We start from the raw sequence: 13,708 nt of genomic DNA, 5'->3' as shown, positions 1-13,708 counted from the left end.
TGGGATATACCCAATACAGAAACCTCACAACAAAGTTACTGAATTGTGCCAAAATTTTATGGCTCAGTTTTAAATCCTGTTTTTGGTTACTCTATTCAACAGCTGTTTAGAAAAAGTTATGACCCCTGGAATGGACAACTGGTCTACATTTTTGTAGTAGGGATCCTTTAGAGTCAGAAGAGCAGGGTAAAGAATTCAGGAAACAAACAGGCATGTTGTCCCTCAGAAAGGCATCATTATAAGAAACTGGGCCTAGCTAAAGATGGCACTATACTCTGAGGCTGAAATAAGCTTCACTTACATCGAGTTTCCACTTTTGAAATTCAGTCTGAGTAGAACATTAAGCAAGGTTGAGACTAGAAAAGCACCAGTGATAGAAACCTAAATCAGGACTCTAAAAAGGTACACTAAAATCCATGAAAGCCAAATTGTGAGCAACAGCACTCTAGAATTTGTATATAATACCAATCAAAAAAGGGAATGGAAGAAATGAGAAGAATGTTACTCCCCTACACTATAATCTGCCCCCACCCCCACCCTCTGGCCCTTGCTGTTGTGTTGTGAACTGGATTCACACTAGACTGACTTCAATACTGACAAACAAGACATTTCTAAACAGGATAACAAAATACAGGGATGCCTGCGTGGCTCAGCAGTTAAGTTCTGCTTTTGGCTCAGGGCGTGATCTTTGGGTCTGGGGATCAAGTCACACATCAGGATCCCTGCGGGGAGCCGGCTTCTCTGTCTGCCTATGTCTTTGCCTCTCTCTCTGTCTCTCTCACGAATAAATAAATAAGATCTTTAAAAAAAGAAAATAGTTTGGCACCTGCCTTCGGCCCAGGGCATGATCCTGGAGTCCCGGGATCAAGTCCCACATCGGGCTCCCTGCATGGAGCCTCCTTCTCCCTCTGCCTGTGTCTCTGCCTCTCTCTCTATGTCTCTCATGAATAAATAAAATCTTTAAAAAAATAAAAATAAAAAAAGAAAACAAAATACAAATATTTAAGATTTCCAATTTTAAGTCTAATTATAAAAATAGTTAATATGGATGCTATGGTGTTTCTTATTGCTAAATTTCAGGCTACTTTTCATCTTCTTCTTAAATCCTGTAGGATAAGGGCCCAACCCTTGGCTTTATGATCAGGGGAAGTAATAAAACATGTTAAGTAATTCAGGTGTTCTACATTACGGAAGTATTGCTTTACTTACAGCCTTAGGAGCCACATATCCACCAGGTGCCATGCCTATTCCCGTGGAGAGTTCAAACAGGTCATTCAGACCACTGCTGACCACAGCAGGAGTAGGTGAGGGAGCAAAGGTTGCAGGCACTGATGATGGGATGAATGACTGTCCCACCTGCAGGGAAAAAGGGAAGGGGAGTGGAAAACCAGGAAGAACAGATTAATAGCCCTTAACATGTTGCTCTATATTTCAGAAGTATTGATCAAACAATAAGAACACACCATAATTACAAATTTTTGGAGCTGAATTAGTATATTCTTTGTCCTTTTAATCATCACGATTATTTTTTCATCATTGATAATATACAAACACTCTTTAGAAGTTCTAACACAAAGTAATCAGTAGGACCAGGAACACAGTGATCCAAGATCTTTTCTGTTTGTTTCCAATTTTAGCTTCCATGATTCTGTGCAAAAGGCCTACAGATACCCTAACAAAGGGAGTCTGTTTCTATAGAAAGAAGAAGCATCCAACTTAGAAAGCAGTTCTATTTCCACTTGGGTGCAGACAAGTCTTACTTTCCCATTTAGGCATAAATATCTAGTAGGAAACTCTCCTGGGGGGGAAGAGGGATATTCATACCCCCCAATCTCAGTCACTTACAAGGAGAGTCTCCCTCTGAGTCCAGCTGACTCTCTCAAGTTCTTTGTAGATGATACTAGAGAATAAGAGCATTCTCCAGTCAAGATGGGAGGTTCCATTTCCTTTAGCTCTTTAATGTCAGGAAGACAAAGATCTCTGTAGACACCAGAGTGCCAATCCCTAAAGATGTCCCTACACCACATGTGGTGTATGCCTCTGAAGAATCCAAGTAACCCTATGCTACTTTCTACTCTTCATATACTGTTATAGAGGTTTTGGTGTACAATGCTAGATAGCAGCGGTGGCTGGTCTGAGAATGTGTGCATAGGAAAAGGCATCAAACAGGGGGCAGCGCATCCCATGGTGAAAAAAATGGATGGCACTTACTGCCGGACTTCCTCCAATGCCCCCGCCAAGGTCACTGCCAAGCTGAAAGAGAGAAAGGAGAGAGAGGAGAGAGAGGTAGAGTTCATTTAGCTAAGTACTAGATGCCCATATAGAATCTGTAAATTGCTCTACCAAGTTGCTGGGAATACATGCTGTTCAACTGGACTCCCAAAGCCTAAAGAAATTCTAGATTACAAAGAAATATGTCCTAGGGGAACCGAGTAGTGGTACTGATGCTGTGTGGGAGTTCTGAGAAAACTTGGAAAGAAGATGGAGCTGGGACATCTCAGTGATGTTTCAGATCCAATCTTCCCACTGGGGTACACAGGCACAAACCTCAACCAGATTTAAAGAATTTACATATTCCAAGAAGCTCTACCTCCAAGCAATAATGTCTTGAAAGTGTTTTATTTTTTCCCCTAAAATGAAATTTAAGGGAGGAAAAAAAAGAAAAGCAAAGAAAAACTAAAATGTGCTTTGATCTAAAAAACCTGCTATCCTACTGAGAAAGTGGGAACCAAATCAGTATTGAGCAATTTCAAGCTTCAAAAATTATAGGTGGAACAAGAGTGATTTTTAGAATTTAGAACTTTCCTAAGCAAGAAAACAGCTGGGAGAGGAAGATATCCTACCTGGGGAGGAAGTAGGAAGGCATGCAATGCTTCAAATCTCTTTCTCAATCAATAGTACTAAGGAGAATGCTGTGATTTATCTGGAGATCATGTAAAAGGATGCTAACTATTGGAGAATTAGATGAACTTAATTAGCTAGGTGACAGGAAAACCATTCCATACGGTCTTAATCTGGCCTTTTTCCCCTTCAGGGCTTTAATATAATTCACCCTGAAGTCAGGCTTCCATGACAAAAGTATTAAAGAAGAACTGAAACTGAAAATAGCTGGCATGGAGAAACATAAAACATACATATACACAACTAACAGTGCTGTTTAAAAAGCAAACACCACCTTTTTTGGCTACAGTTTCACATTTGTCTCTTCCCTAGTTCTCACTGTGCATCTGAAATTCCTCTTTGAGTCACCAAATGCCTTGTCTGCTCTACAAACACTGTTTCCTTTATTATCTGTCATTTAGTGGTAAAAACTTGGAAATCTTTGTGTTGTGGTTATGTTAAAAAGCAAAACTCGGGCAGCCCTGGTGTCGCAGCGGTTTGGCGCCGCCTGCAGCCCCGGGTGTGATCTTGGAGACCCGGGATGGAGTCCCACATCGGGCTTCCTGCATGGAGCCTGCTTCTCCCTCTGCCTGTGTCTCTGCCTCTCTCTCACTCTTTGAATGAATAAATAAATAAATCTTAAAAAAAAAAAAAAAAAAAAAAAAAAAAGCAAAACTCTACAGGTTTTCAGGATTTGAGAAAGAGGATTTAGCTTCTTAGTGAAAAAATACATGAAACAGTGTTGCCAAAATCTAAAAAATAATCTATACTGAAAAACGTCAAAATCTATGACAAAACTGTTTCTACTATGACAGAAAACGGGCTGGGCAGGTGCTTTGTAACCAGCATTAATAACCATTCTCTGTGCTAAGTTATAGAGCACTACAAACCTTGAAGAGCCATTTCTAGAACCTGATTCCAGAAGATTACTTAACGGTTGAAAATGAGCCAAAAAGCACATGTGTAAATAAATGAAAAGGTCACCACAATGAAGAATTCAACTGGCAAAGTCTGAAAGCAAAGAGAAAAAATATCACACATCCACTTTCTTTCTCTCCGGTTCTGTAATGGCACACATCTGTAGCATGACATCAGAAAACCACCTTTTATTCAAACAAACACTGAAGTAACATCAATTGGATACAGGAAACTATGAGTGGAATACACAGATAAATAAGATCCAGACTTTGCAAACTGGCAGGAGAAATAAAACATGAATGCAAAACTACACAGAATGAACTAAAGCAAAAAAAGAGAAGTACTGAAGGGAAGAGCCTCCTTTTGGCTGAAGGATAATGAAAAGCTTTACAAGAGGTGGTAGTGTGGGATTATAAAAGCAAAAAGGGATTATAAAAGCAAATAGCATGCACAAACGCTGCAAAAAACATGAATAAAAGCAAGATCAGGAAGAATGAGTAGCGCAATTAGAGTGAGCACAGAGTAGATATGTGTGGGGGGAAAAAAGGTCACAGAAATTAAGTTTGCAAAGGCAGGCTAACTAAAGGCAGGGAGGTCTTTAGTTTTTTTTTTTTTTTTCTTTTTTTCTTTAGGTCTTTAGTTTTTAATTTCTCCTTCATAAAACCTTGGGAGGTTTCATAAGATCTAAACTTTCTAAGAGTACTAATAACTACTTCGGTTGTGTCCTATCAACTATGGTTTTCAACCTTAGATACCTAAATCAACCACCTATGTGTGTGTATAGTGGGAGGCATTTAAAAAAATACTGATGCCTCTCACCCCTAGAGGTAGTGATTTTTAAAGGATTTTATTTGAGAGATTGAGAGAGTAAGCGAGAGAGAGAGAGAGAGAGAGAGAGAGAGAAGAGCAGGGGGAGGGGCAGAGGAAGAGGGAGAAGCAGACTTCCCACTGAGCAGGGGGGCTCAATCCTGGACTCCAGGATCATGACCTGAGCCAAAAGCAGAGGCTTGACTGACCGAACCACCCAGGCACCCCACCAGAGGTAGTGATTTAACCGTTCTAGGGTGGAGCCTGGGCATCAGAACTCTGAAAAGCTCTCCTAGTGATTCTAATGTATAAAAAAGACTGAGAACCAATGCTTTGGAGAATTAACTAATGTTTGGAATCAGAAAAGATTTACCTGTTTGAAAATGACTTTGGAGCTAACACCTAAATAAAAAGAAAGCTAGACCTGGAGAAGAAGAAAAAAACCCAAAACCCTTAATTAAGGAAGAGGAGGATGCACAATATCTTGTTTGTCCTGATGCTTTTTGATCTGGTTTGACTTTCTAATGAGCTTACCCTTTCTTCCCCTCAACCATTCTCTTCCCTTCCGGCCAGGCTTATAAGCCAAGCTTAATAGAGATGGAATTCTGTATGTACCTGGTTGGCACTCAGTGGCAAGAAAGAAAAAATACACTGGAAGAGAAATGGTGGTTTTATCCAATAGGCTAAATTCAATAAAAGGCATTGAGAAAAGACACTCATTGGTGGTGTTACTTCCAAAGTAAAGCCCATGTATAGCCCATACTTTCTTAGATTTCATTCTTGTTATCTTTGAGTATTGTATGAACATTATCTTAGCTGGATAAGATCTGAATGTATTCTCCCACCATGCTGCTTGTGAATTTCATTCAAAAACATGAAATTGAAAAGCAATCCCAATAGTCCCATGTTTATGTTTAGTGTATCAGATACAATTCAGCCTCAACATAGAATCAAGAACTCTGATCTTAAGAGACAGAATCCAAAGGGTATTAAGAGACACGTAGCCAAAAATATAAACGTTCACCTGTGTCGTTATGTCCAGAGAGCAAAGGGAAAGGATAATTTCAAAACATGTTTGCTACCCAGAAAATCTATAACTTACTCAGACTTTATTCAGCATCTTTCCTTTTGCCTGAAGAAGCTCCTGAGGAAGGTTATCATCTTCATCTCGGAAAATATGACAGGGGTGATAGCACAGTGATGGGTAGGAGTGACTAATAAAGAGATGTCAGCAAGCATGGGAGGCAGTTACCCAGGGAATGGTCTTTCCTGTTCACAGCGACAAGCAGGATGATGCAGGTAGTAATCAAGAAAAAGAAAGAAGAAAGCTGGAAAGCTGAATAAAATACAGAGAAATTCTTCTCGTGTTGGCCTGGACAAGCCATTAACCATTTCAGTTCAGTTGTTGGTATTATCTGGAGTCAGACAAGAGTCATCTGCCTGGTCATACTTATCAGGTAGGGTACAAAATCAGCCAACTGAGGACTTGTAAAAATTCAGTGGTATCTGTTACCTAGTGAGCTGGTGAGAGCCGAGTGAAAGGGCTAGGTGTGCAGGTCATGGCTTCAATCTCCATTTTAGCTGTCTAGCTACCGTGTTTTAAGTGTCTCTTGGAGCTATCTAATTCCCGCTGTTCCCAGGATTCCCTGCCATTTTCTCCATGAAGAAAATAATGTTAGGATAGAGGAAGATGTAGAAAAGCAAAGAGCCAATCTTAGCAAAAGAATATTTCCAACGCTGAAAATTGAGCAGAATTTTCCTAAAGGTCTGTAGCTGATATCCAAGTCTAAATGGTGGCATGGTTAGTGGTATGCAAGCCATTGTGGTTTGGTTCTCATAATCCTCATCTAAATCCTGGTAGTTGTAGTCCTTAAATGGCACTGAGAATACTACTAAACATTTGGCTACTGCCAAAGAGTGGCCACTTTACCATTCCTGAAGTAGTGCTGCATTGGGCTCAGTTCATGTTCAACTACATAGTAATATGTCCTTGCAGTGTTGAAATCGAGTAACTGGATGGAAAACAATGATTTCATGGTGACTTATTGTAACTTATGTGCTAAAGGGATTTCAGCATAGTTACATGATTTCTGCAACAGAGTCAGGTTAAGCCAAAAGTTTAAGCTGAGCCTGCCCACAGCTCTAGTTCAGCTAGATACCAAAAGGAAACAGCCTCATCCAATGACAATATACTACAATAACAGAAATAGGGAGGGAGAACTCCTGAGTAAGGTTCTCTAAGGCAACAAGTCTACCTGAGTCCAAGAAAAGAAAGTCTTTTATAAAAGAGTATCAACTGAGATGGCCACTAAGTAGACCCCCTCCACTCCAAATCCCACAAATGATTACAATGGCTGATCTTGGTTAGCCCCTTTCAGGTACATATATCAGACTCATCCAAAATACACCTACCTTCTTCTAAACCTGTGGTGCTGAATATCTGAAGACATTCTCTTAATTAGAGGTACAGATCTTAAGCTCAGAAATTTCTTTGTTCCTGTCTAGTTATTACCTTTTTCATTTGATGCTTTTCAGAATGGGTTTAATTAATGGGAGTCTACAGGAATGCTGCCAGTTATATAGCTTACCAACAGCTCTATTATTCAGGAGTCAAAATAAATGATGTAAAAATAGTACACAGTGATTACCACCACAAACAAAGAATTTTAGACCCAAATCCTATTGGTGTCAAAAACAGCAGTCTGTGTTCTTCCTATTAGGGTTTCAGATTTTAGAAGGTACATATCATCTCCTAGGTAAAAGTGTAATTTTCAGCTGTTTGGCTGCCAATATTAATTTGATCTTCAAAAAGCTATTCAGAAAAGCATCATAAAATTTCACTAATCAAACTGGTGAAAAGAATCTGTAACCATGCAAAAGCTATTAAATAAGCTGATGGCTAAGAATGGACTTGATGTGGAATAGCATGAGTTATGATCATATAAAATCATCCAAAGACTCCTTAGTTTGATGGGAAAAAAAGGTTTATATCAAAAGAAAGGTTTATATCAAAAGAAAACAAGGAAGATGTAAGAGAATACTTCCTGAGATGGAATAGGGAACAGAAGAATGTGGCACTATCAGTCTCTTAGGCCTGACAGAACCCCATGATGAGTAGAGTAAAAATCCACAGAAGTTATGCAACCTGTTTCATTTTCTTTTGCAATACTTACTATCCAACTATATCGTTTCATCTCTCTTCCCCAACTAGAATATAAGCTTGCAAGGACAAGTCACAACTATATTCCTAGTATATAGAATAAAGTTTGATATAGAATCAGCACTCAAATAATGATTCGGTGAATGAATGTTCTATTAACCACATAAGCAGGGCTACTGGCAGTATTACTTCTTGGGGAGATAATTTTGAAATGAATCATTTTATTGGAGAAAATTATCACAAAATGGACAGAAGGCTGAAGAAATGGTTGCATCAACTGGCTTAGCACAACCTATCAGCATCGGTATTTCCAAAACACAGGAATGGAACCAATCAAGGAAAAAAAAAGGCCAGCCCTCATCCCAAGCCAAAGTCCTCTCTAAAAAAGAAATATATTATTGTCTGAGCAGTTCTGACAGCAAGTTTTCAGCAGAAGAATGCACTGTGCATCATTTATTTGCTCTGAAAGCAGTGGTGTCTCATACCACAGTTCATTGCCAATAGATGAGAAGATAAGATTTCACAGCTCTGCTTACAAGAGGGTAAAATGAATGATCTTGTTCCTTTTGCTGCAAGATAGATGTATGAACTTACCTAGTCCCTCTTTTCACAAATGAATACACTTCTCGTCTTTCTCAAACTTTCATAATGTGTCCTAGTGGCAAGCCAGCCCAAACGCATATACCCAGAGCACTGGGGAGGTACAGTGAGAAAAGGCGCAGGGCAAACAAGCCTTGTGAGTTCTACGATAAGCATTTCTGCAATTTTACATTCTAAACCTTAACACAGCAGTGTTTAGTCTGTATTTACAATCCTTACCATCAAGAAGAATGACACTACAAGATGGGAGAGTCAGGTTTGTTCTACATCCTGTACTCCACTGTGTACTCCAGAGACTGTGTACACTCATTTGAGAAGGACCAAAGTTAAGTCAGACTGGACTCTCTATTCAAGACGATGACAATAACAAACAAACTGGAGGAATCACAGGATAGTCTTGGATTCAAATCTTGACTCTGAGACTTACTTGCTATGTCACCTTTCTGTTTTCTGTGAAATGGGGCCCAATACAGATTTCCTTGCAGAGTTATTTTGGGGATTAGAAATTATAAAAGTTCTAAGCACAGGAAACTGGAACAGAAATAGAAACTCAGTATTGGGTATTTAGTCCTATGGGCTAAAACAACTACAATCATCACTGAAATAGTACCAGACTTAAAATTTCTGAAAGGTTAAAAAAATTTTTTTTTCTGAAAGGTAAAAATAAAAACCTGTAAGATAGGACATCTGGGTGGCTTAACGGTTGAGCACCTGCCTTCGGCCCAGGGCGTGATCCTAGAGTCCCAGGATCGAATCCCGCATAGGGCTCCCTGCATGGAGCCTGCTTCTCTCTCTGCCTCTCTCATGAATAAATAAATAAAATCTTTAAAAAAGATTTTAAAAATCTGTTCTTAAAAAAAAAAAAACACACATACTTGTAAGAAACAGGGTAGGAGGGTACACTTATCATGATAAGCACTGAAAAGTGTAAAGAACTGCTGGATCACTATATCATACACCTGACATTAACACTGTACATTAATTACACTGGAGAGAAAACAACAACAGATAGAGTGGGAGGATTTGAAAAACATACACTGCAGTTAGGAAAAGGCAGTTTCTCCTCTAGCCTACACTACTCCAGCTGGGCACACTGAAAGGACATTTTTCTGGATGGAAAACCTTTGTCAGCAAAAAGAAAAAGGCATTCTGGATAATGCTTCCTTTCCAGTCTTGATGCAAAATAGCACCATTTATCTAAATAGAATAATAGAATAATGCACAGCACCTTGGATGAATAAAAGCCTTTTTAACCAAGGCCTCTGCTGACACACTGAAAGTAAAGCTGACAAAAAAAAAAAAAAAATCAAGATTCAATTATTACTTTAGTGATTCTCACAGATGTCAGACTTATTAGCAAATAATGTATCTTTATAACATGTATGCAAGAGTTATGAACATGGACATCAGGTTACCTCCCACACTACACCAAAATAGGATTTGAACGGTCAGAAAAGTTATACACTCAGAATGAGCACTTTCTTAGGTTCCACATGAGAGGCATAAAAAACACATAGAAGATTTCTGAAACGAAGAAACAAAAAGACTCAAATAACTTTGTAAGCCTATATTTAGATCCTGCTATCCTGCTTTACATGTAGAACACATCAACCACGTAAGTTTCACTAAAATCAATCCACATCAAGGTGACAGTTAAGTTTATAGTAACAGAAAGAGGAAACTATCTGCAGAGTTCAAGCAAAAGAGAATACGCTGAGATAGGCAGAAACTAAAAATGAGGATATTTCAGTAAGGAGAATGAAAAGAATATGGAAGAAACCCATTTTGATTTGAGTCCTATGGTGAAAAAGCATTCCATTTTTAAAATCTGAAGCTCTGCCTAAATCAAATGATTTTCAAAGGTACCTGCCTCCACAATATATAAATAAGAATCAACTAGGAGGCATGGAGGGTATATGTATGTGAGAAGAATAACTTTCATTGGTTAATATGCAAATTTTAAGTCAGAAGTACAGAGGGGCGCCTGGGTGGCTCAGCTGATTAAGTGTCCAACTCTTGGTTTCAGCTCAGGTCATGATCTTAAGGTTTTGAGATTGAGCGCCATGTTGGGCTCCGCACTGAACACGAGCATACTTGGGATTCTCTCTCTCCCTCTCTCTTTGCCCCTCTGCCTGACCCTGTGTGCATACTCTCTCTTTTCATATTAAAAAAAAAAAAAAAAAAAAGAGGAACAGAGAAATAAGTGACAATCTAAAATACAAAAATGACTTTCAATCTCTAATTATGCAAAATAAACAGAGGTAGAAAGAACCCTGGGACTGAGCAATTAAATCTAAATTGGTCAAATTCGACTTTTGGCCAATTTCTGATAGGCTGGACTACCTAACTGCAAAATACAATAAAAATGTCCTGGGGCAGGGGAATGAACAGAGGTAAAGTCAGAGAGGTCTGCTGTGTAGGAGGTACTGAAGTGGCTCATCAGAACATAATTCTTTGGTAGAAATCATTGTCTTGGCTTAGAGTTCAATTTTTAACATCTCTACCTATCTCCATTTGGAACTTCCTTTGGCTCAATGTTCTGAACCTTGGATACAAAATAAAAATAACCTGGGTTATCTTTCCAAAATATCAATGTCTAGGTCCCGTCTCCCAGAAATTCTGTTTAATTGCTCTAGGATTGGGCCTAAACACTGACAATTTTGTTTTTAAGATTTATTTATTTGAGAGAGAGAGTGTGAGCATATATAAGCAGAGATAGGGGCGGGGGCATGGGAGAGAATCTCAAGCCAACTCCCTTCTGAGTGTGGAGCCTGACTCAGCTTGATCTCAAGACCTGAGCTGAAACTGAGTCACCCAGGCACCTCGATAATTTTTTTTTTTTTTAATTTATGGTACTAATGTGGGACTAACTCTGCAGCTGTAATTGAGAACCCCAAAGCTTAAATAAAAGGTCTGTAGCTGCCATACTTCATTAGCAGCACACCACTGACCCCTATGGGTAGGGTTCTGTTGGCAATAATAAAAGCAGTAGAAATCATAGAGGCCTCACTGTCTGCCCTTCTGAAGTGAACACTAAGGTAATCTCCTTGCCAGGTGAACATGTAACTCTAACCCAGGCCAATTTTTTTTTATCGGGGTCTGGATGAAAAGCTATGACTCCCAGCAACACTATTCTTCTTAGAGAATAAAAGAAGGACCTTTCCTTCTTTAATTATTATCCAAAATAATTTCAGGAGTTTCTTGCTCTCCCTCAATTTGGGGCAGAGGAGGGACTCTCTTTCCAGGAGTGTGCTTACTGCTGACGTCAAGAGAAAAAGACATCTGGGTTTACCAAAAACTATGGTTCAAGCACCAAACTGAAGTGGTTCACAGTGGTCCCAGAAATGCTATGGCTTTATGCAAAATATGGCCCATGGAGCCAGGAATTTGTTAGAAATGCAGATTCCTTGGTCTCACTACAGACCAACTAAGTCATAATCTGCTTTATACAAGATCTCTAGGAGATATATAGAATTTATATAGATTTACACTATAGTTTGAGAAACACTGCTATAAGGAAAAGAATCATTCAAGAAACAGCACTATCTATATAGATTAAAAACTTCGAGGACTATTTCCCTCTTTAAATTAGATAATTTACAAAAGAACAATAAAAGCATTTTAAAAACAGCATGGACTACAGCTGCCTTGGAAACTCACCTTCCACACAGTCAGATTTAGGCCTTCCTTGTGATGTTCTCTTAAAAGGATCTTAGTTCTCTGAGTGAATATATATTTAACCCCATACAGACCAAAGCAAAAAGAAAAGCTTTTTACTCATTTTTATTTCTGAGATATATTTATATCACAGAATAAGCTGAAAACTGCATGACTTTCTAGGGCTATAACACCAAGTATGCCATTTTGAATCCTGAAGTCAAGAAGTCGTAAAATACAGTTACACAGGAACATTAATGGGCCTACATAGCAAAGGCTGTAAAATATTTATAAATCCAAATAGAAAAAAACAAACAAACAAACAAAAAAACAAATAGAAAAATAATGTACTCCCCAACCCAAAAAGAACATCCTTTATGAAAAAAGAAAGAAAAAGGCCCATGTGTGACTTTGGCTACTACAACCTAAAAATGTGGCACTTTTTCTATTTAAAGTAATACCTGTGGGAATCCTAATAGAGGAGTGGATAGCTAAGCAAAATATAAGGAGAAAACTCATGGGTGTTAAGGGCCAGCAACTGCTAATACAAAGCCACACAGAAATACCATGGCTCTTTCCTTCCATGCTAAAGTGGGTCAAGAAGCAAGAGCATAAAATCCTGGGCCAGACAACATTAAAATCTAGGGCCTCTTTCTCCCCTCCATCCTATAAGCTTAAATGTCATTTTTAGGTTCAGAGTGAGTCCATCATGTTGTCAGCTGCCAGATATATTAATAAGTAGGGTTGTTAAGGCATAAACTTGAAGAGAACATAACACATAACCTGTGGGTGATGTGTCAACAGAACAGGGAGAGTTATTTCAAAGGTTATGTGGGATTTCTGGGAGAATCCATTAATATTTCAGTATTCATTTTTAGTCCCCTGAGAGACTCCACAGATTCTTCTGAGTCTACAGGGTGGCTAGACAGCCATGACAATTATATGAGGAAACTATATTATCCTTATATAATTGGTCAACTCCACTCATTAAAGAAATGAGTATGAAAAGCAAATGCTAATATTCCCAAGAAACACAATAAGGAATGTTATTTGCATTTTTATGAGCTGGTGTCTAGAGCTTGGTCAGTGTACAGGCTCTGAAAACAGTGACTTTCCATTACTAAAATGCACAACCCACAGAGAGAGGACTGTAACCCTAGACCCTCTGCCAGCCAAGAATTAAATGTACCTGTACTGGCTGGCATAAATCCCAGACATAATGCTGCTCCTAAGGTAGAAAAGAAAATGCTGGTGTGTGTAGCAGAAAGTGAGGCTGTTTAGTTTATGTAATCTCTGAGAACATATATTTTCATATCTATGGCATGTCTTCCAATTTCTGATGTTGGGAAATAAATTTGTTGGGCATCTTTGGAGAAAAACATGTACAAATGTCTAGCTGAAAGAGCCCCTCTAATTCTACCACAATTAAAAACCTGGTTTGTAGGGAGCCATGTGATGTGACCTATTATTTTTCCAGCCTTCTCTACACAGATGGAAGGTCATCCTTAATATTTCTCATTTATTTTGTACAGCAACAAAAACTAATTTTAGTTCCACTGGTGGCACATATTCACAGATACTCTAGACTTTGGAGCCTTTTATTATTAGAATCCTGGAAGCTAATTAAATTGGAAGTATGGGTGGGAGGAAGAAGGGGGACAAGAAGAACCAATCAAGCAGTACCTC

The 13,708-nt window shown here is 38.8% G+C and overlaps 1 protein-coding gene across 3 annotated transcripts in view; it reads right to left on the bottom strand.

Annotated features, from left to right (window-relative positions):
• The window catches only part of AP2B1 (adaptor related protein complex 2 subunit beta 1), a 131,478-nt gene that overhangs the window by 46,687 nt on the left and 71,083 nt on the right, over positions 1–13,708 (bottom strand). For 2 of the 3 annotated variants that reach the window (XM_072779531.1, XM_072779532.1), the window contains exons 15-16: positions 2,212–2,253; positions 1,210–1,356 (exon numbers count right to left, since the gene is read on the bottom strand). In XM_072779531.1, coding sequence (XP_072635632.1) covers positions 1,210–1,356; positions 2,212–2,253 — 189 coding nt within the window. The remainder of the gene's footprint in view (positions 1–1,209; positions 1,357–2,211; positions 2,254–13,708) is intronic. The other variant, XM_072779533.1, reaches the window with a different exon arrangement.

This window comes from Canis lupus, chromosome 16 (genome assembly GCF_048164855.1).
Source record: "Canis lupus baileyi chromosome 16, mCanLup2.hap1, whole genome shotgun sequence".
NCBI classification, from domain to species: Eukaryota; Metazoa; Chordata; class Mammalia; order Carnivora; family Canidae; genus Canis; species Canis lupus.
The sequence above is the reverse complement of the archived record's forward strand: the minus strand, read 5'-3'. Positions and strand labels throughout refer to the sequence as shown.